The 24,445-nt window shown below is 35.9% G+C and overlaps 1 protein-coding gene across 1 annotated transcript in view; it reads left to right on the forward strand.

Annotated features, from left to right (window-relative positions):
* The window catches only part of EIF3H (eukaryotic translation initiation factor 3 subunit H), a 97,581-nt gene that overhangs the window by 25,737 nt on the left and 47,399 nt on the right, over window positions 1-24,445 (forward strand). The window contains exon 2 of the mRNA XM_082720229.1: window positions 1,904-2,060. Coding sequence (XP_082576355.1) covers window positions 1,904-2,060 — 157 coding nt within the window. The remainder of the gene's footprint in view (window positions 1-1,903; window positions 2,061-24,445) is intronic.

The following is a 24,445-nucleotide window of genomic DNA, read 5'->3' on the forward strand; positions in this document are numbered from 1 at the left end:
TAGATGAATGGATCAGATGAATGGATCAAGATGTCTCTCTCTCTCTCTCTCTCTCTCCCGGATGTCCATCATTAGATGAATGGATCAGATGAATGGATAAAGATGTGTCTCTCTCTCTCTCTCTCTCTCTCTCTCTCTCTCTCTCTCTCACACCTCTCTCTCTCTCTCTCTCTCTCACACACACACACACAGGAATATTATGCAGCCATAAAACCCCCGAAATCTTGCCATTTGCAATGATGTGGATGGAACTAGAGGGTATTATGTTAAGCAAAGTCAGTCAGTCAGAGGAAGACAATTATCTTATGGTCTCTCTGTGAGGAATTTGGGAAACAAGACAGAGCATCATAGGGGAAGGGAGGGAAAAATGAAACAAGATAATACCAGAGAGGGAGATAAACCATAACAGACTTAATCTTAGGAAACAAACTGAGGGTTGCTGGGGGGGGGGGAGGCTGGGTGAGGTGTGGTGGCTGGGTGATGGATTTGGGGAGGGTATGTGCCATGGTGAGTGCTGTGAATTGTGTTAAGACTGGTGAATCATAGACTTGTACCCCTGAATCAAATAATACATTGTATGTTAATAAAAAAATAAATAGAAAGTGAAGTTAAAAAATATTTATTTTAGAAAAGTGAGAGAGGGGAGGGGGAAAGGGGAGGAGAGATACAGTCTTAAAGCTGACTCCTCGCTGAACATGGAGCCACATATGGGGCTTGATCCCATGAGCCCGAGATCTCAACCTGAGCTAAAACCAAGAGCAGATGCTCAGCTGACTGTGCCACTCAGGTGTCCCACTGCTTTCGTTGTCTTACTTGTAGAATGATTATATTCCTTTCTTTTAACATAGTTCTGAGAATTACATGATTGGGTGATACACATGAAATAATTAGAATGTTGCCTAGCACATAATGTTCACTGATTGTAACCTTTTAGTTAACTGGTTATTGGTGATTAATTTTTGTCAAAATGTGTTTTAAGTAAAACACTAATCAAGAAATACTAATTAGCATTTTTTTGTTAGACTTATTTTTCCTTCTGAGGACTTATGTATTTTAGATCGTGTTGCCCTTTAGTCTTCAGGCCATGTGTTTATACTAAATACTGTTACTACTACTGTTCCTAAATACTGTGTGCCAAGTGCCATTCAAAGCACTTAATATATTAAAAACCTTATTTTCTAGGAGTTATAACTAATGATTATTGGTATTGTGAACTTTTAAAGTATTCCAGCCTTAGAGTGTTACCACTTTATCTTTATGGAAATGTTAAAGGACAGAGTAATGTAAGAGCCAGTTTTCCATTAGAGGTTATGTGGTGTATCTTGGTTGAGGAAAATCAGGTGGTGCTAGAGTCTTTGTTTTGTTTTCTTTGTTACCAAACGTTTCCATTGTTGCTTATTTGGAATAATGAGATACTCTGTTCAGGAACCATGTTGAGGTATTGAGAAGTTGTCAAGGGAACAGTCTGCTTTCAGGTTTTCAGGTAATTGAGTTTTTTATCTCTGTGTGTTATTGATGGTTTTATTATCTCTGTCAGGAAATTATCATGCTGTTAACAGACACTAATAGGAGCACTTCCTCTGTAATAACTTTGGATTGAGGTAATACTGTTTGAAGGAGCTCCTGGATGCCAGACCTTTTGGAAGCCTTGACCTGAAGGTCATGAGTGGTGTACGTGGACATTTTTGACATATCTTCAAACTCCAGAAGTTACAGATATATATTTAGATTATGTGAGTTTTTTTGTTTGTATCAGAGTAAAGGAATTGATTCATAAGAAACTTAGTTCTATTATATAATTTTATGATTTTTGCAGACCCATAGTATGGTTCATTTTTTCCTTTGAAATGAAATACAAACTGTAAGGATGGTTGTTAAGCTCACTTCTGTTATTTTCTTTTAGGTAGTATTAAAAATAATAAAACATTATCAGGAAGAAGGACAAGGAACTGAAGTGGTTCAAGGAGTGCTTTTGGGCTTGGTTGTAGAAGATCGTCTTGAAATTACCAACTGCTTTCCTTTCCCACAACACACAGAAGATGATGCGGACTTTGATGAAGGTAAGGGTATTCCTTTCATGTGTCTTTGCAATGCATACAAAAGGTTTTTATTTTAAATTTATTTCTTTGAGATATTTTATTTATTTTTATTTTGGAGTGGGAGAGAATGCATGCGAGTGAGCAGAGGCACAGTGGGGAGGAGTAAGAGAGTCTGAAGCAGACTTTGTGCCAGATGCACAAAGTTGGGTTTGATCCCATGACCCTGAGAATGCTGAAATCAAGAGTTGGATGGTTAATGGACTGAAATACCTGGACGCCACCCCCATAAATGGTTTTTAATATAGTTCTCACCATAACCTTCGATTATTTCTTACTGGGAGTCACGCCAGCCTAGTTCACTTGATTACTGAGTTTCTTGAAAAAATTATGCAAATTCTTTGAAATGAAGATTTATATTAAAAAAACTTCATTAGTTTGGCCTTATGTGGAATTTGAGATTCTGATTTTAATAATTTAGATAGGAGCTGTGCTTTTCTTAACTTTACCACGATGAAACCAGCTTTCAAATAACTTAAACTGTAAAGGGTAGGGATCAGCATTATGTGTCCAGCATTCATTTTTTTCTGTAGTATTTTGACTTGACTTTTAAGATGAGTTTAACTATCGATTTCAGAAACAAGACACTGAGAATTTCAGGAGGTCTTTGTGTGTTTGTGTGCATGTGTATGGCACACTGCAGGTATAATTGCTTTGCCAACAAAGGCCGTTACTAGTTAAAGTTCACACCAAAGGCTAAGGTCAATAACTTGAGAGATTTTTTAAAAAATCTAGTTAAAAATAATTTCCCACTTGTCTGAACACTGAAGGGTCATTTTCTGTATAATGTTTTTTATTATAGTAAGAACAAGTAGTATAATTTATCATTCTAAACCATTTTTGAGTGTAAGGTATAGAGTGTTAACTGTACGCAGGTTGTTTTGGAACAGATCTCTAAAAGTTTTTCATCTTGAAAAAACTGAAACTCTACATCCTTTGACCAATTCCTCCTCTTTTCTCCCTTGCCAGCCTTTGGCTACCACCATTCTGTTTATTTGCTTCCTTCCTTCCTTCCTTTTTGTTTTTTGAAAAGATTTTATATTTAAGTAATCTCTATACCCAAAGTATAGAATTCAGAACCCGTGACCCTGAGATCAAGAATCACACACTCCACTGACTAAGCCAGCCAGGTGTCCCATCTGCTTTCTGTTTCTAAAAGTTTGACTCTTTTAAATACTTCATAAAAGTGAAATCATGCAATATTTGTCTTTTTAGAGACTGGCTTATTTCACTTAGTTTAGCTTAATGTTCTCAAGGTTCATCCATGTTATAGCATTTGACAGAATATCCTTTCTTTAAGGCTGAATAATATTCAGTGGTATATATATACCACTTTATCCATTTGTCTGTTGATAAATATTTAGTTTATTTCTATCTCTTGGCTCTTTTGAGTAATGTTGCAGATACCTTTCTTAGGTCCTGTTTTCAGTTCTCTTGGAGATATATATATATATATATATACACACACACACACACACACACACACACACAGAGAAATGGGATTTCCTGGATCATATAGTAATTATATATATATATATTATAATATATATAATTATATATTATATATAGTAATTATATATAATTAATTTATATAATTTTGTGAAGAACTTCATACTTAATTTTTAATTAAGTATTTAATTTTGTGAAGAACTTCATACTGTTTTTCAGAGAGGTTACACCAATTTACATTCCCTACCAGCATGTGCAGGAGTTCTGATTTCTTCATATCCTCTCCAAAATTTTTTATTTTCTGGTTATTTATTTTTTTGATAGTGATCCTTCTAACAGGTGTGAGGTAGCATCTCACTGTTGATTTTGATTTCCATTTGCCTGATAGATAATGATGTTGAGCATCTTTTCAAGTTGTCTGTATTTGAAGAAATGTCTGTTAAGGTCCTTTGCCGGTTTTTAGGATTGTTGATGAGTTGAAGAAGGTCTTTGTATCTTCTGGATATTAACACCTTATCATATGTGTGGTTTGCAGATATTTTCTCCCATTCTGTAGGTTACTTTTTTACTCTGCTGAGTGTTTCCTTTGCTGAATCTTTTTAGTTTGATGTAATCAATATTGTCAGTTTTTGCTTTTGTAGTTAGTGCTTTTGGTGTAATGTGCAAGGAATTATTGCCATGACCAATGATAGGAAACATCTTCCATTTTCCTCTGGTACCATACTGCTTTGATTACTGTTGCTTTGTAGTATATTTTGAAATCAAGAAGTGTGAGGCACACGGCTTTGTTTTTCTTTCTCAAGATTTTGGCTCTCTAGGGTTCTTTGAAATTCCATATGAATTTTAGGATTTTTTTCCCCTATTTCCATAAAAATGCCATTGGGATTTTGATAGGGACTACATTGAATTTGTAGGTCACTTTGGGTAATACGGACATTTTAACAATATTAAATCTTCCGTCTATAAACACAGGTGTTTTTACTTTCTTCTAGCTGTTTGCTAGTTTTCAGCATACAAGTTATATTCCCAGGTGTTTTATTCATTTTGGTGCTATTGAATATTTCTTTTTGTGATTTGTTTTCTATGCAGTTTTTAATTGTTGACTTTTCACTTGGATAAAATGTTACTTATGTAATTTGATTTCACATACTCATAGTACCTTGAAGATATAATAGATACAAAACATGTTCTTGCTAAGGTTAGTACCTTGATATTGCAGTTTGGTCTACAAAAATAATTTTTTCCTTAAAGTAATATCTTTAGAAACTAACCAAAGCTATTTTATTCTAGGCACTTGAGTATTTATATTTTTCTTTTTTTTTTTTTTAAGATTTTATTTATTCATTTGACAGACAGAGATCACAAGTAGACGGAGAGGCAGGCAGAGAGGGAGAGAGGAGGAAGCAGGCTCACTGCTGAGCAGAGAGCCTGATGCAGGGCTTGATCCCAGGGCCCTGAGATCACGACCTGAGCTGAAGGCAGAGGCTTTAACCCACTGAGCCACCCAGGCTCACTTTCAGTATTTATATTTTTAAAAACTTTTGTGCAATATTTACCTCTTTGTTTTTAAGCCGGCCAAGCTCTCCACTGTAATATTTCATCTGAACTACTGTAATGCTATCAGATTACGATTGGGATTTCTCTACACTCCGTTCTGGCAGTGTTAGGATATCTAAGTTCCTTTCTTTACTAGCATATATGGAAAGGCTTAATTATGTTGCAGTAATAACTCTTAGAGCTAGAAGACTGAAGAAGACAAGGGATTGCTAACATAGCTTTTTTGGTTTGGGAGTGATGAGTCTGAGGGGTTCACTTGAAGTGGCTTACTCAGTGTGTTAGTGGCATAGTTGGGAGTGGAATCCTTTCTGGAACAGTTTATATTGTCACATAGTTACCTCAAATAATTACTTTTGTCTTATAAAAATCTCAATTTAGAATTTGTGTAAGCAGAATGTATTATTAATTTTAGATGTTGATCACTGGATGCTGACTTATCTTACAGGCTTTCAGGTAATTGACTAGTATGCTATTTTATGAACACGTACTTTAAGAAGCTCATTAAAAAGTTTTAACAATATGGGCATAAGAAATTTCAATTTAGTGTTAAATAATAAAATTGCTGGACATTGCGTGCTGTGTACTATGTGTACATTGCCTATAATTAGTTGTTATTCTGCACATTTGAAGGTTTTATCAGTCCCATTTTCCATATTAGCAAACTGATCCTCAATAAGACAAATAACTTGTCAAAAATCATTTAACTGGGAATTTATAGAACAGGGCTTGAAATCTTTCTCTGCCTGATTCCAAGTCTCATGACTTTCCTGTTACTGCTTTTGGACACTTAGTGAAGTGAAAGCCAGTGTTTAAAGGATATAGAATGGGGAGCATCATATTTTGTAAGTGAAATCTGCTCTTTGGGTAAAACAACTGAATTTGTTTTTCTTGATTTATCTTTAGAAGCGAGTAGGATTTGCCATTTTTCTTATGCATGTGAAAAATCTGCGATATTATTATTTCTTCCTACCCTTATTTAGTCAGTCTGGAATTTTAGGTTCTCTCACATTATTTATTTATTTACCTGAATAGCCTTTACTATGTAGTCACCATTAGATTTTTATCAAACCTAGGTAAAAGCTAAATTTTCTCATTATATGGATATATCTTGGAATAGAAGAGCCCTGCATGTTGATTATTTTAAATCATTCTAAACACCCATTGTTTTACATACTCCTTTTCTGTTATTTATGCCTACTAAAACTAGTATTTGTTTAGGGAGAGAACCTTTTTCACCTTTCACCTTATGGAAGTAAAGTTCTCACTAAATATTTTGTAATTTTAATGATTACATATTTTGAGTTGCTTAGGTGTTTATTTCTTTGTTTTTGTTTTGGTGCCTCATGTAAAGTGGAGATTTTTAAATCTGTGGCCCCTGAGTGAAATGTTTTAAATTAAGGGCTGACAAGCCACAATCTGTGGGGCTGCTTCTGCATGTAAAGTTTTATTGGAACGCTGCCATGCCCATTCATTTATGTATTTTCTGTGGCTGTGTTCCTGCTACAGTGGCATAGCTGGCTAGTTGTGACAGAGACCATATGGGCAACAAACCTGAATTATTTTTTTAACTGTCCAGCCCATTAAGAAAGTTTGACCAGTTTGTGTGTGTGTGTGTGTGTGTGTGTGTATAATGTTATTTTTCCTCTCCCTTCAGGTTAAAGAGGAAGGTAATTGGTTGTCTCTTTCTATCATAAATAGATGACTTTTTGTTTGTTGGTTATCCCTTCTAACTGTTGTCCTTAACATGGACTGTGAGTCCAGAAAGTATTATGGTCATTGTAATAAAAACACTGTATTAATGGGTATATGTTTTACTGGTGCATCTGGAAAGTATCAGAAGATGTAGCTTTTTCCTTTTTTTTAATCAATTTTTCTTTTATCCCCCCAACCCCCCATTGAGTTGTTAATGAACTTTTCCTTTACCTTACCCCAACCCCCACTGAGTTGTTGATGTTTGGGGAACTCTCTATAGATATTAGGGAAGAAAAACATTTAATTCAGTTGCAGACTTGTGAGTCAGGTACAGGTTTGTGTGACAGTAGAGTGTTTTTTTTTTTTTTTAAGATTTTATTTATTTATTTGACAGAGAGAAATCACAAGTAATCGGAGAGGCAGGCAGAGAGAGAGAGAGAGGGAAGCAGGCTCCCTGCTGAGCAGAGAGCCCGATGCGGAACTCGATCCCGGGACCCTGAGATCGTGACCTGAGCCGAAGGCAGCGGCTTAACCCACTGAGCCACCCAGGCGCCCGACAGTAGAGTGTTTTTATGAAACCTTTGTCACAAAGCGAAGAAGCAGTTACCGTTAATTTATATGGAAAAACATTTGAGCATTCCCAGACCCAAAAAATAACTTCTGTTAGGCTTTTCTTGTACCTTAGTACACATCTTGCTAATGGATGCACAAGATAATTCAAGATAAAAAGCACAGATGCTCACAGGCACAGTTCAGAACTAGGGTGGCTTGCTGCTGGGGAGGATTGTCAGGGCCACTCTCGCTGCTTGGCATGTGTGCTGCCTCTAACAGCTCACCACAAAACAAATGCCGAATGTTATTTTCGCTTTTTGTCTTTTTTTTTTTTTTTTAAGTGAAAATTCTCTTTGGATTTCTTTCAGTAGGTCTTTCAGAAAAATGAAGTGGTATACCGCAAACTTCCAAAAGCAGGGTATGCCTGTATTATGGAAAGGTAATGAATGGTATGAGGCCAAAAAACTTGGGTGGGAATCCCAGCTCTATACTTAGACCTGTGTGACATTGAATGACTTCAGTTCTGAACTAGTTTTTTCCTGACTCTGTACTACCTTTCATTTAGCACATGTTAATTGCTCACTTACTCAGTACTAGAAACATAGCTGAAGGATAATTTCTTTATGAGATCAGTGCCGCCTTGGATTATGTTACAATAGGGTGATTGAAAACCAAGGAAACTGTTGTGGCTTGAATTTTTTTATGTTTCTCTCCATGAATTCACTTTTTGTTTTTTCCCATGTGATAACTCTCCTTTAAGTAGCTTAAATCGTGATATACTTATATTACAGGATTTACTTTGTAGTTAAAAGCAAGATAACTTGCTCATATTAGAGAATATATGCTTTTTTAAAAACTGAGTAGAAAGACTCATATTAAAATTCCCATTAGGGGGCACTATTATCAAGCTTAGGAGAACTGGAGACTAATTTGTTTTCTCAGACATGCAACCCGAGGCTTGCTAAAAGGGAAAAATATTTTCATCTGATAAGATTCAGATACTGTTTTATACAACTGAATTCCTTAAATATGTTATAAAGTGCACTGAATTAAACACAGATCCAATAACTCACTGTCTTATTTTTCAGCAGACTAAATCAATTTAATATTGCAGGTGATATAAGAAGCTTACTTTATTCAGCATTGGAGCCAAATCCATAATTTTCATATTTGGAATGGACAGATTTTTTATTCTGTTCTCTTTAAGTCAGTCCAAAGGATGATCCTGAGACTTCAAATAAGTTTTCTTCAAAAACGAAGCATGAAGACTATATTGTACTGCTAAAATGCAGTTAGGGGAATGAAATGATGCCTCACTTACTCAGACAGTATGAACGTGTGTGGCATGTAGAATTTCTGGAGTTATTCTACACATTGACGTGATATAGACAAACAGATAGCTTTTGGCTTTTTTGTTCATTTTCAGGTACTTGAAAGTTATTTTATATTTAAGTTTGGCATTAGGATAAGAGATACTACTTTAGACTGTTAAATATAATTATTTTGTTATCATTAAACTTCCAAAAGAAAAGCAGTCATGTAGAGTATTAAACATACTTTTCAAAGGTTAAATACGAATTGGCAAAACCAGAATTTACCTTAAGATGTACTGGGAGTAATTTTTCACTGCATAGGTGTTATATTTTTCTATCACTGGCTTCAGAGAGAGTAGGTTTTATCTAACTACCTTATTTGGAACACTCTCCATGTAAGTAAGCCATAGTTTGCATTGGGGAAAATCTCTGCTTAATCACTTGCTTCCTGAACTCTCACTTTCCTTCTCTTTCTTCTTGGTTTGCCTGTAGTCCACACCCAGGGCAGAACTGCTTGAAATCTCCCCAATAATTACAGTTTCGGCTTTGTATTGCTTATGGGTTCCAGGAAGAGTTGAATCAGGATAGAGAAAGCTTTCGTATTTTTTTTTAAACGCAGATAGGGACATTTTGTGACAGGATATGATGTTTACTTATTATTTTGTATTATTTTCTATCTGTGAATAATCAGTGATCATTGTGATCTGTTCGACAGATTCACTTCTTAAAAAAATCCTGTTATGCACTTTTCTCAAAGAGCTTTTCTTGGTGCAAATGTTAGAAATATATACAGACCGTTTGGAGTGTGTTTTGAACCTTATTGGAGAAGTAGGAGGGTGTTTACTTTGTGACCTCAGATCATTAAGAGGTATGATAAAAAGTTTCAGATATCTCAGAAAAAAATTAATTCTTAGTAATTCATTTTGACATTTATTCAGCAAATTACATGAATGGGTGGTGGAAAAGATCCAAAGATAGGAAATCCTGGTTACTGCTTTGAACGATTTTAAGTGGGAGAGATGTGTAAAGAATTGTGAAACCGACTTGATAGAAGTCTAGAGTGAGGGAGGACAAAAAGTGAGGGGAACACTCCGGTACCAGCTCCTAATTCCTTTTGGCTATGACTTCGTAAGAGAGGTGAAGTTTGACTTTGTAAGTGGGTGTTGTTTGTATTTTAAGTGATTTTTAAGGAAATTGTATCGTGTGAGTTTGTTGGAATTATTCACATTTCTGGGCCCTCATGAATAACAAGCATCTCTAGAGACAAAGAACAAATTATTTAATATATATTCAACTTGGCACCTTTATTGTTCAGTGATAATTATGTTCCTTGACAATATTTTTCAAATTTTGTTGTTGATTTCATATCCAGGTAGGGAAGCTGTTTTTGCTTTCTAGGCTGTTTTGATACATAAAGGATTCCTGACAATAATTTAGTGCCATGTTTATAGAAACCTAGGACGCATGCTGCACTTAGCTCTATTTAAAATATTTAATAAATATTTAAATACAATATTTAATGAATTGTAAATATTTAATAAAACATTTCATATATATTTCATTTTAAATGAAACAGTGTGTAGGTAGGTAACTAGAGAGAATCTGTACACTGAATTATATAATTCTCCTGGGTACTGATCTCTTTTTTGATATTCATAGTAGTATTTTGAAAATGTTAAACCATTCGTATTTAATGGCTTATCACTGAATATTCAGGGCAATGAACTTTAGATTATTGCTTACTTAAATTATTTTGATTGCTCAGAAAGCCTGTGGTTTGCGATTTGAAACTAACTCAAGAGTCTTACTTTATATGTTTAATCTTTCGTTTATTAAGGTGATTAGAATATGAGACACAATCCAAATGTGAAGCATCAATCCCAATGTTTTTATGTCTTTTTTGTTCCTTTACTTTGGGTGTCTTAAGATATTAAATACAAAAGTAGGAATAAAGTCTAGCTTTTAAAAGTTTGAAGAAATATGTTGCGTTTATTTAATGTTTTAAAATACAGGTTTTTTTCCCTTTTAAATGAGTTGAGGAATTCCTGTGCATGGAAGGATATATACTATTGAAAATGTGGTCAAGGTAAAAGATTTTTATGCTTAAAGAAATTAAAGCGCTTTACACTATACCCTCCCTTGGTCCCTAAAGTGTAAGTGCTATGGTTTGGAAAGAAGCCAAGTAAAACGTGTTCAAATTTTGTGCAGACTTAAAGTAATACTTTAAGATTTGAAAATTACAGGTGGATCCAGTACTTAAATAGTATTTAAAATTCCTAAGTTTCCCAAGTCTAAAAGTGTAATCCTTAAATTACTATTCCCAGTGGTTTACATTTTAATTAAATAAAAATTGTCTTACTTTTGAACCACAACAACTTTAGGTTTAGATATTTGAGTTTATTACTGAACTTTAAGGTAATAACCATTAAAAATGAACTGTTTGGCATTAATTAAAATGTCGAAAAACCACAGTTACACTGTGTAACCAAAGATCCTTGCTGTTTCTGTTTTTCCAAAAATTGTCCTAAGCAACACAGTTCAGCTTGCTTCCTATCTTGCCCAGAAGTGCTAACCAGCTTATCTCACTAGGTGAAATTTTCATAAAGCTTGAAACTTTTATCCATTTTCAATTATTCTTCACGACTTACCTATTACCACTTCCTGAGTGGTGGTTTCATACCTTTATCTCTTTCCACCTTGGGGGTTATATGCTGCTTTTACTTTGGGTAGTAATTTTTACCCAGTGCATTTTAGATGCTTTCTAGTATACTTGAAAACAAAGGGAACCTTTATTTTGGTGTAAGTAACAATATAATAGTTACTTAATGCATTATAATGCAACCCTACATCTTCCCACTACCCTCAGCCCCATACACAATCACCCTTTATTTTCTCTAACATTGAACCTGGAGACATTTTAATACAGACGACCTTTCTTCCCCACTTGATTGGTAAGAAGATCACAGAATTATTCCAGTGGTGTTTGCAGAAATATATCTGTCTACTGACTGTTTTCTAGAATTTGATGGTACTGACTTAATAGAGATCATTTTTGATGGCAGGTTACTAATCCCACAACTAGCAACTGGCTATGGGAGTCCATCAGCAGAGTCCTGTGTGGGGCTCTTTGGACTTGCAGCAGCTCTTAACCCCAGCAGGCAGCAGAGCAGCAGCAGCCTTCAAGCCACTGTGGCTTCCAAGCTTATCTGCTCTCTCTTTACCTTCCCCTTTCCTTTTCTTTATTCCTTTGTTATTCATTTCATCAAATCAGTATTTCAGTGGGAACCAGGTGCCAGGCATTTCTACTGGCTGTTGTGTAAATGTATTTATTTCTACTAAGGATGTTTTCTGAAGTGTTTATTATTTAAAGAACTTAGCTATTCTAAGCATATATTTGACTTGAAACATGGGAAGATTTGTTAGCACTTTATTTTAGTGAATTAGATTATGAATATAAAGTAAAGATTAAGTTGCTCTTCAGGTGAAAGTGTCTAGAAAATATTTTTGTGTGGTTGAAGAATCATTTGAGTTTGTAAGTGTATAGTGGCAAATCTGTATCTCCAGGTTTGCAATTCGGAGTGTTCCTGTAGTTTTGTTAAAGTAATTTTGTTCCTAAAAATTTATACATCATCATGTATTCTTTACTTTCATAGTGAAAATATTTTTACTTTTGATCTCATTTAGTAGCAACTCCAGAATTTTAGATGAAGCTTTTCTGTCAGTAATTTATTCTGTAAATAATTGTACTTGGTTTAAAAAGTCTATTATCAAGACTCTTTTGGTAATGTGAATTATTTTCCTTAGATTTAAAATTTCTTCGTCACTCCCATCACCACTCCTGCTCTGAAAACATAGTCAAGATAAAACACTAAAAATATTTAGTACCGGAAGAGAATGAAAGGTTTTATGAAGAGTGCTGACATAATACTTTGATGGGTTTTAGCCATTTTCTCTGGTGGTCGCATGAGGAATGGGTTGGTATGGTCATAATATGAAATACTAAGATCACTGTAAACCGTATCTGGGTTATTTTCATGTTCCTTTAGGAGATATTTGACATAACTATAACTAGCAGTGAGACACTGATATTTTGTCAGAATCCAGGCTTGAATTTCTTTCTAATTGTCTCTTTATTCTCTGGGCAGCCTGATAAAAAATAGTAGCCAATTTCACATACGTGGAAATGACGTGTGTACACGTAAATACTATTATAGTCCTAGTTAATTCCTAAAATCATTCATAGATCTTGCAGACTTTTTTGAAAGGCATACAGGGAAGGTCATTTAGACTGAGTTCTGGCTAAAGTTCAGGTAAAGTTATGGCTTACTACTAATTGAAATCATGGGTCTCTCCAGCCTCAGTTTTCACATTCGCAGAGTAGATCATAACAAGAACTTCTGTAATTCTTTTAATAGATGGGAGACTGGGGCTCAGAGAAGCCCAAGTTTTAAATTAGTAGTAAATTCAGAACTAGAAACTCCAACATGAAAAAGTATAATCCACTACTGTTTAGGAAGATTGTTAATAATCCCGGTATTTTGTCAAAATCACTGTGAGTGATATGGATGCCTGCAATTGTAACTTGTAGGCATGATGTATGTTTTTTTTTTTTAAGATTTTATTTAATTATTTGACAGAGAGAGGGAGAGCACAAGCAAGGGGAGCAGCAGGCAGAGGGAGAGGGAGAAGCAGGCTCCCTGTTTAACAGAGAGTCCCATGTGGGGATGTATTTATATTTACTTTAAAGTTTACTTGTTAGTGTTATCAGTTACTGTCAGCACTACTGAAATCAAATGACTGTTTGAATTTAATGTTAAACTTTAGAAAGTTTCCCAAGTTTCTGTGTGTATACTAGCTATTAAATAAAAATAAAGGGCAATTCTAACCTTCAGGTCAACAGAATTTAATGATGGTTGAATATATATATTTAGCTCAGGCAATAGAAACCCATTTAAATACTGAAAGCATAGCTTCTAATATTTTGCTAAGTGGAATGAAGAAAGTAATTACAGATTAATCTAGGTAGATTAAGGGAGGAAAATAGTTCATATTAAATGCCACTGAATGCTATCACAAACAATAGGTTAAATAGATGATTTAATTTAACTTAGAAAATCAGTGTTGACTGACACAGGAAGACTTTCTAGAATGCATTGCAGATGACTTAGTAGTGATAAAGACTGTCATGTGAATTTCCGTCTTTACTGAGTACACAGCATTGTTAAGTAGTGTGTTGTGCACTGTTTCCAATCTGCTGTGACTGCCATCTGCACAAGCGAAATGAAAGAGAAGAGAGCATGGAGAGGAAATGGATCGTTAGTTAGTTGTAAGGAATCCATGTGAACGCTGGGTGCCACTAACGAAACACGGAGCAGTTAGTGGTTTTCCTTTGTGACCAGTACAACTAGCTGCCTGTAAACTGGAGGTGTGCAACATGTACACATCTCACAGTTTACCTTTTGGATGTCATGATGTGTACCTATGGTTGAGACCGACTAGGAAATCTGGGGACTGTAACTATGATTGTGCTATCCTTTTCTTATTCTTCTCTATCTTTGGTTATAATCTTTTTGCTGCTTTGTGTTTGGCACCAGTATTGAGGTCGATGTAATATTCCTAGCATGTTTACTGTGCCTAAATAGAATCTTTCTGGAAACAAATTATGCTATAAAAGTTTCTTGAGAACGACTAAAGTACTTCTGAAAAAAGTCAGTAAGACCTATAGATAGGAAAATTGCTTCAAAATCTTACAAATTGTAACCAACAGAGCATCATATGAGTGATGGAAAAGTTTTGTGTGGGTGAGAGCAACTGACTGTTTTTCTAACCTGTGTACCTTTGTCAGTGGATAAATCTCTTTATTTGAATCTGAGGTTTATAACTAATAGACAGTTCCTTTTATGTGCATATGGTTACCTTTTTGATGTAAACATGTGAGCCCTTATAAAACTGTGTTAACCATGAGTCATCTGGTACCTTCTTTGGAATTAACATACACTTATATAGATGACTAATAATACAAAGCCACCGTGGTTTCTGTGGCTTTTCCCACCATAGCTCCAGTTCTAAAACATTTAAAAGGAGACCCGCTCTCTCTTTTTAAAATTTTTTGGATGAAGAGTTGTCTTATCAGAAAACTGCAGTAACTTAAGCAGATCCATAACTGGGGGGAATTAATAACAGAAAGTTTTTGTTGACACCAGGAAGTAGATTAAATAGTGCAATTGTGGTAATGAGTACCATATATGATAAGCCTGAGCCACCTGGGTTTTATTAGGCTGCTTGATACTTTGATCACAATATTATTTCAAGGCTTGTCTATTTAAATTGCTAAGGTTTCTTGTCATCTTTGTGATTTAGACCATAATTTTTTTCACTTTGAAGAGATCTTTGTTTTTAAAGAAAGATTATGTCCAAGCCAAAATTCTAGGGAGGTGCAAGTTCAACAGCTAAATGAACCATAGAATTAGAAAACCTGTTAAATACAAAATTAAAAGCTTGAAAATAGAGCAGTTGAATATCAAGCTTGTCTGACCTTGCTTCTCTTTAGTTTTTTGTGTAGATCATAATTACACTTTTTTTTTTTTTTTTAAAGATTTTATTTATTTATTTGTTAGAGAGAGTGTGTGCACAAGCAGGGGGAGTGGCAGGCAGAGGAAGAGAGGGAAGCAGGCTGTCGGCTGAGCAAGGAACCTGATGCAGGCCCAACTCAGTCCCAGGATCCAGGGATCATGGAAGGCAGCAGAAGGCAGACGCTTAACCTACTGAGCCACCCAGGCCTCCCTATGCTTTTTATCATATGGTAGTGAAGTACTATAAGGATATTTGACACAATTGAATTAATTATTGTTAGATATAAATATGTGCATTTAAAATATGGGTTTTATGCTTTGAGAATATAGTACTGGTATCGGTTTTCTTTATGCTGTTATTAAGCGGTTTTGATGAACATTTTTGAGGATTCATGGAAAGATTTGAACTATATTACCCAAATGAATGAATTGTATACCAATCACAGAATTTATTTAATTTGTTTGATAAATTGTCTTTGTCTTTGAACTTGAAATTTTAAACTTTTTGTCTGGTGTAAATAAATGAAATTTTTAGTGATCAAAATCAATAGACTGTCCATTGTTTTTCTTTACTATATAGTCTTTCACAGGTGTTTAAGGGCATCGTTGTTATGTATTTAAGCAAATATTTTGGGTTGGGAAAATAAATACTCATTTTGACTAGTAAGGGAGGAGAACAGAGATAATTTAATAATTGAAGGTATCATTGTCCTTACCATAATATATAATAATCATTGTGAAGTATCATTTTGAAAAATCACATTTAAAATGCTTTGTATGTGTATCCATGTGCTCATTAATTTTTACTGTTTCTATTTTTGAGAACTCCTATAGCTGTTGTAATTTGGCCTGAAGTTTCCGTGTCCAGTGTAACTTTTAAGCCTAGTTACAGGCACTTAAAAATGTAATGGTTTTCTTTTAATATATCTTATTTGCCCTTGGCAGTGAAACAATGGCAATTAATAGCCTTTTCTCCTTCCTGATAAGACAAGGGAGAAAAGTATTAAAAATAGGAAACCATGTGAACTTGGGAAATTTCTTACTGGGAGTTTGTAACATTCTTATTATGGTAGATAGGGAAGTACTTGTAAATTTAGGGATATGTGACTCATTGATTCAGGAAAGATGAAATCATAAAAAGCAGAGAAGCACAGATTCAGGAACAAGCATGCAATACAGGCAGAGAAAAATGAGAAGATGGGTCAGTTAGAACAAAAGCTTGGTTCGGGGGAATGGTCTGACAGGTAGGGTCAAATTATGGAAGGCTTTAAACACTTGAAAAAGAAGCATGGGCATGAAGCAGCTGTGAATCATTCTGGGTTCCCCAGCAGAGGTGTGGTAGTATAAAATCAGTATTTTGTGGCTAGAGGCAGGAAAACTAGGTGGATAAAGAGGGTTTGAATGAAGTGTAGGCATAGCAATAAGAATGAAAGAGTGAGTACTAAAGAGATGCAAGAAATGCCAAATGATTTGAGATCAAGGGTATACACACATTTTGAGGGTTTGACTTCCAATATCAAATAACTTTAATATCTGAAATATTCTAGAAGAATTAAATTTGTCATCCCTTTCCCTCTTGAATAGTTTGTGAAAAGCACCTATTCTGTGATGATGGTACATATTACACAGCAGATGGGTATAGTAAATGTAAGCTGTTGATAACCAGCAGGGGGATTCCTGCACTTACAATACCAGTATTATTAAAATACTAAATATTTTAAGATTTTTCAATTCATGGAGTTATTCAGTCCATTTTGAAAATACATACATTGTTTGGAATTGTTGATGTGGTATAGATGTGAAATGATATTCTTAGTTGTGTCTGTTTTTTTTGTTTTGTTTTGTTTTTAAGATTTTATTCATTCATTTGATAGTCAAGTAGGCAGAGAGAGAGGGGAGGAGGCAGGCTCCGTGCTGAACAGAGAGTCTGATGCAGGGCTTTAACCCAGGCGCCCCTCTTAGTTGTGTCTTAATGTAACCCAACCAACATGAGTTTGCTCCTTGATGAGTCACAGGTAGAAACTATACCAGGGGAATTGTTGCACAAAGGAAACTACTTGTAGCAAATAAAGAGATCACAGGGAATAACTTCCAAAGCCATGACTTCTTGAGCAAGGGAAATGGATTCTTTTTATTTAGGATTAGGATGAAGGTTTAGAGAGGGAAGCCTTGTCCGCTATGTAGAGGTGGATATACGGCTGTACATACACCTTAAAATGTGACTCTACATACATAGCTTGCTATGTAGATGAGGCTTGTGCTCCTCTTTGGGCAGAAATTTTAGTATTGTAATGAGGTAAAAGTAGTTGTCAGTTATTCTGGAGGTCTCTTCATGGTCCATCTGTGCATGAGTTCAGGTTATGCTCAGAGTGGTCTGAGTGGTTTGGGTTCGTGGTAGGTCTTGTTAGGGCAGTGGCTATCACTTGAAGGGTAATTTCGGTTTCCATTTGCCTGTTTTAAGAGATTAGCCAGAAAGAAGAGTTTAAGGAAAAATGTGGGACAGAGGTCAGTGTGGTAAAGCAGGTAAGCAGTAAAGGTCAGGTCTTGGGGTCTAGTGTAGTTGGTGACATTGAGAGGATTAATCTTTATTTATTATAAACATCCTAAGATCTAAAAATTGGAATAAAAGGAAATCTTCTTCACTCTTTGAATGGAATAGTCCATTCATGGGAAGGATTCTGTAGACAGTTATGTCCTTTCTTAGTGATAACTTTTGCAACTTACTGGATTTATTAATTTAACAGATATTGGGGCACCTGCATGGCTCAGTTGGTTTAGCCTCAAGTCTTGGATTGGCTCAGGTTATGATCTCAGGGGTTGTGGGATTGAGCCTCGTGTAGGGCTCCCTATTCAGCAGAGTCTGCTGGAGAGTCTCTCTCCCTCTCCCTTTGTACCCCCTTCCCCTGCACTCTTGTGTGCACGCTCTCTTCCTCAAATAAATAATCTTTTTAAAAAAAATAACAGTTATTTACTGTGTGCTAGCTATCTCAGGAACTTAGCCAGATACTGAGGGATAACAAAATGAACAAGTAGTGGAGAAAGATGTTAGACAGTTAACCAAATTATCACAAGTTGCGTTAAGAACCTTGGGAGAAATAAGCAGATGCTTTAATGGGTGGTGCCCTACCTTAAGCAGGTCCCTTCAAAGAGTCTCTGACATGGAGGTATATTTGACTAAAGGGTAAGGTATATTCAGTTGAGTTGAAAGATAAGAAGAGGGAAGATAGGCTGGGTGAAGAGCCAGGAGTAGAAGAAAGCCAAGTGCAAAGGCCACCCCTGAGGTGGGAATGAGTTTAGGATTGTTTAGCAATTCTCAGAGAGCTAGTGTGTGTCTGAGTAAGTCTTGCTGAATGAGAAGCGAGGAACTATGGCATTAAGAGCCTTGTAGGAGTTTGGGTTTTATTAACTCAGCAGCAAGAGGCTGTTGAATTGAAGATTTTTAAGTATATGTAGTGATCTAACGGAATTGATGATTATCATGTTCTTTATAATTGTGTGACCTAATCAGGACTTTTTCTGTTACATTTGAAATATTTATGGAAACTCAGCTTGGTAATTGGATTCATTCGGGATAGTGTTTACTCCAAGAATGTTTATCCATGACTGCTAGATAACCTTCATACACATAAAACATAAAGTTTGTCTCTAGTCTTTATTTTTTATTTTATTTTGGGAACACTTGGGTGTCTCAGTCCATTAAGCATCTGCTTTCGGCCAGGTCATGATCCTGGGGTCCTGGGATCTAGCCCCCAAGTTGGGCTCCCTACTCAGTAGGGGCAGCCTGCTTCCCTTTCTCTTGTCTATCTTCCCCTTGTTTATGTGCATGTGTGCATGCTCTCTCGCTCTTAAATGAATAAATAAAAACTTTAAAAATTTTTCATTTTGGAATCATTTTAGGTATACTAAAAAGTTACAAAGATAATACAGACAGTTCCTCTGTAGCCCTCAACCAGGCTTCCCCTAATGTGATCATCTTACATTACCATGGTACATTTATCTAATTAAAAAATCAAGGTACATAAGGTACATTACTGTTAATGGAACTCCAGACTTTATCTGTATTGCACCATTTTTTTCCCATGAATGTCCTTTATTTTTCTGGGATCCAGTTCATAATCCCACACTGCATATAGTCATGTCCTGTTAGCACCCTCTGGTCTGTGATCATTTCTCAAGTCTTTCCTCATTTTTCATAATCTGAGTAGCTTTTGGATAAGTGTTCTCTAGAATGTCCCTCAGTTTGAGTTCGTTGATTTTTTTTATGGTTAGATGAGAGTTAAAGTTTTTGAGGGAAAACCTCACAGTGATGAAGTAGCCTTCTCATTACATTCTGTTAGAGGGTAGAATGGTGCCCTCATGACACCATTAGGGATGCTAACGTTGATCTTTTGGTAAGGTGGTGGTTGCTATCCTTTTTGAATTATACTATCTTAGGAATCATTATAACTTAGGGAACCCTTAAGACACAAATGTTTTGGTTGAAAAATCTCTCTTGGAGAAAAGTTTGAATAATTATCCTCCTTATACTGTATTCCTAATAGTTTAATATTTAAACAGCATGGGTAAATGTTACGTTATGTGCCTTACTGTGTAACTTCTCACACAGATGAGGTAATACTTTTGCTTTTGCTTATATACTGTATACCGTCTTGGAGATACTGTTGGGCGTCTGACTTCATATAGGTGAGTTAGGATCCACCTCTGATGGAATCTGAATTAGATGTTGGAGAACATTCCTTGTAGCTTATCAGCACTTCAATATCAGAAATATTTGATGACAGTAATTAACATTCCCATGTGTGATGCTACACAGTGTTATCGGCATAGTTTATTTCCACAACACAGTGCCTTTTTAAAAAAATTTTTATTTTTATTAACATATAATGTATTGCTTGCCCCAGAGGTACAGGTCTGTGAATCATCAGGCTTACACATTTCACAGCAGTCCTCATAGCACATACTCTCCCCAATGTCCGTAACTCAACCACCCTATCCCTACCCCCTAGCAGCCCTCAGTTTGTTTTGTGAGATTAAGAGTCCTTACGGTTTGTCTCTCTCCCGATCTCATCTTGTTTCATTTTTTTCTTTCTCTACCCCACAACCCCCTACCCTGCCTCTCAAATTCCTCATATCAGAGAGATCATATGATAATTGTCTTTCTCTGATTGACTTATTTCGCTCAGTATAATACCCTCTAGTTCCATCCACATTGTTGCAAATGGCAAGATTTCATTTCTTTTGATGGCTGACAGTGTTTTTTATACAAAGGAACACTTCCTCTAATATTAACATCTTATATAACTGTGATGTACTTTTCAAAACTAAAAATTTGGTATAAAACTGCAGATTTTTTGGGGTGCCTGGGTGGCTCAGGGGGTTAAAGCCTCTGCCTTCGGCTCAGGTCATGATCCCAGGGTCCTGGGATCGAGCCCCACATCGGGCTCTCTGCTCAACAGGGAGCCTGCTTCCTCCTCTCTCTGCTTGCCTCTGATCTCTGTCAAATAAATAAAAAATCTAAAAAACAAAACTGCAGATTTTATTTTATCTCTCTCCAGTTTTCCTACTTGTGTTTTCTGTTTTAGGATTCGACCAAAGATAACCATGAGCCTTTAGTTGTCATATCTTGTTAGTCTCCTCCATTTTATATCTTTCCTTGTTTTTCCTGACTTTGACATTTTTGAAAAGTACTCTTAGCTATTAGGCCTGTTGTCTGTCATTTTGAATTTGACATTTTCTCATGTTCAGATTAAGGTTATGGGTTTTGAGGAAGAATACAAGTGAAGTGCCTTTCTTATCACTTTATTAGGGGCTACTTTAACTCAACATGGTGATAGTAACTTTGGTTACTTGGTTTAGATGGCACCCACCAGGTTTCTCCGCTGAATAGTGACTGTTTTCCTAGAAGTGAGTCATAAGTCCTGCCCATTCTCAAGAAGCGGGGAGCTACATTCCAGTTCCCGGTGGGAGGAGTGTCGGAGAATTTCTGAAGTATGTAAAAAAACACCTCAGTAGTTAATAAATATTATGAGGACTATTGGGCTATATCTAATAGTGAGTGGAGCAGTTTAAGAGTGTTTGAATGATATGATAAATTTGTTTTAGTTTCCTTTGTTTTAGTTTTGTTTGTGATTAGGGAATGTATTCTTTCCTAATTTTAACATATTTAGAAAAAAAGTATTTTTTCTTGATAGCTTTGAAGGAATACTGATGAAAGCAATTTAACAAAATACATTTAGACCAGAAGTCTTATTTTATGATTAAAGTACCAGTTGAATGTTTCGAGCATACCCTATGTTTAGAAGGGTGGACTTAACTTGGGAAAGTGTATAATTTCTAAGTAAATTAGCAGTGATAGAAAAATCCCTTGCCATTTCTCAAAAAAGGTGTTGAAAAATACCAATGTTATGTTTAACCTAGCTTTTGCATTAAAAATGGACTCTGAGCCCCAAGCATGCTAAATTTAACTTACATATTGGATGGCAGTTTTACTAATGGATGCCTTTCTGAGTTCCTTTGAAACTCTCTTAGATCTTTCTTTTTTTCATGTTTTTTAAAAGAATGTTGTTTGATCCACTAGAAAGGAACAGTCAGCCGTGCTTGCATTTGACCATTGGTGTTTTTGCTAAACAGTAGCTAAGAAATGAAGAGGTTTCTTCATGAAGAACTTGAAGGCTTTAGGAGATTGATAATTGACTTTAATCTTCTGTTTCAGCTGCTGTGACCACCACCCTACAAGGGTATTCTCACCTGCTTTTTTCTCTAGGCAGCTCAGCTTGCTCCAGGGCCAGATTATCAGTGGCTACTTAAGATTGTTAAAATACTATCTCCCACTTCATTATTTCCATTTTAAAAAATCCTACATTGTCATTTGTGATCGATCTTCAGGGCCTTTATCTTTAAAAGAGAATAATCAGAGGCGTACCTGGGTGGCACAGTTGGTTAAGCATTCAACTCTTGGTTTCATCTTGGGTCCTGATCTCAGGGTTGTAAGATCTTACCCCTCGGGGGCTCCACACTCAGTGGGGAGTCTGCTTGAGCCTCTCCCTCTCTTTCTACGCCTCATCCCAAAAATAAATTTAAATCTTTAAAAATCCATCCTTCCCTCCTTTCCTCCCTCTCTCTTCCTCCCTCCTTTCCTTTCCTTCCATCCTTCCTTAAAGATTTTATTTGAGAGAGAGCGCGCGAGCGAGAGAGAGCGAGCATAAGTATGGGAGAAGGAGAACCAGGATCCCCGCAGAGCAGGGAGCCCAAAGCAGGATCTCAGAACCCTAGGATCATGACCTGAGCCAAAGGCAGATGCTTAACTGACTGAGCCACCCAGGTGCCCCTAAAATATATATGTATTTTTAAAAGAGAATAATCAGAGTGCATGTGTGTTCATTTAAATTAGCAGTTTTGGTGAAATTTAAGGAAAAAAATTTATGGAGTTTAGAGACTTCAAATGTCCAATGTTACTGATGACAAAAATTATTGGGAAGTAGAACTGTGAAATGGGTGGAAATGGAAATAAACATCATCAAATAAATACTAATTTTTGTAATTTCTAAGTCGACACAGTTGGGTGACTTAGGAATGGTGGACCTATATAACTCATTTACAACATATAACTCATTTATATAACATAAATGTGTGTATGTAAAATATATATCTAAATTCTTAACAGCCACTCTTCTGTTACTGATACAAAAAATGTCTTGCATCTCTCAGTGGAAATTATTGAACAATGAAATTTAGGGGTAGGCAACATTGAAGAGGTAGGAATTGACATGAGAGATTAGGATTTTTCAAAATAGGGGGGTCAGGGAAGAGACTGGTAGTGGGGGAGACATTTAGAAATAAAGGCTGTTGGGTGACTGAAGGCACTAAGAGATGCCTTAAGAGATGCCTAATAGTCTTTTAGTTTCAGTTTACTCATTTGTAAAATGAAGACAATTGACTTACAATATAGTGTCTCTTACAATATAGTGTCTTAGTTGTGACCATTTTGTTAAACAGTTTGGCATTTTTAACATTGACAGTGAGCAACTATGAAAGCTTTTTGTGAGTAGTTTGATAATGTTCAGTTCTATTTTTAGAAAAAATGTTAGACAAGACCAATGGAGTATTGGTAATGAGAATGAAGAGAAGGGGTAGATAAGAGACATTTGATGTCTTCTGAGTAAAGGGGTGGTTCGCATAAGTGAGTGACAGCTAACTTACAGGCTAGGCTTATGAGCATCTGGAAATTGTGGCTTAAACTCCTTTCAAATGACATGTGTATGGTTTATTTCTTTAAATAATCAGCTTTTGTCACATTTATTTTATATCAGGTTGATCAGTTTATTAAAGCTGTAGTAAAAAGTAAAAACTAGGGTCGCCTGGGTAGCTCAGTCAGTTAAGTGCCTGACTCTTGATTCCCACTCAGGTCATGATCTTGGGGTCCTTAAATTGAGTCCCCTGTCAGGCTCTGTGCTGAATGTGGAGCCCGCTTGAGATTTTCTCTCTCCTCCTCTCCCCTACCACTTCTCCCCATATTGTCTCTCACTCTTTCAAAAAAAAAAAAAAAATGGATAAAGCTATGGTAAAAATAGCTGCTGTTAGAATTACTTGTTAAGTGAAATCAGAGCTACCCGATGGCCATGGTTGTGGCCATCTGGTGTAGTGGTCAAGGCAGTGGCTCTGATGTTAAACAGACTTCACTGTATTTGAATCTGATCTGATTTGTGAGTGTGATAACACCATTTACCATTCAGGGTTGTTCTGGAGATTAAGTGAAAATGCATGTAAAACGGTAAGGTGCAGTGCCTGACTCATGGTAAACACTCAGTGAGCAGTAGATGTTATTTTTCACAATTTTGGGTACATTTGGGGTACGATTTTGGGTTCATTGTGTGCCTGGAGCCATATGAAATATACAGGATCTGCCTTCCACCATAGCATAATTTAATTTAATCAGTTGAGATTGTGCTTATCAGATTTCAAGATCAAGCCTTATTGAGTAGACTAATTTGCATTGTATAATACAAAGTAATCAGGGCAAGTTGAAATTTAGATTTTTAAACAGTATGCTATTTAATAGGAACAAATAAAGGTTTAGGCCTTGAGGCAAGAAACATAAACCATTACGAATTCAGTGTGAGGAGGACAGACTTAGCTAGAGGTTTCTGGTAAAGGGGGCAAAAAAATAAGTTTGTAATATAATGCAGTCGGAACCTCACTCTTTGTAGTGGTTTTA

This window comes from Mustela nivalis (genome assembly GCF_964662115.1).
Source record: "Mustela nivalis genome assembly, chromosome: 2".
NCBI lineage: Eukaryota > Metazoa > Chordata > Mammalia > Carnivora > Mustelidae > Mustela > Mustela nivalis.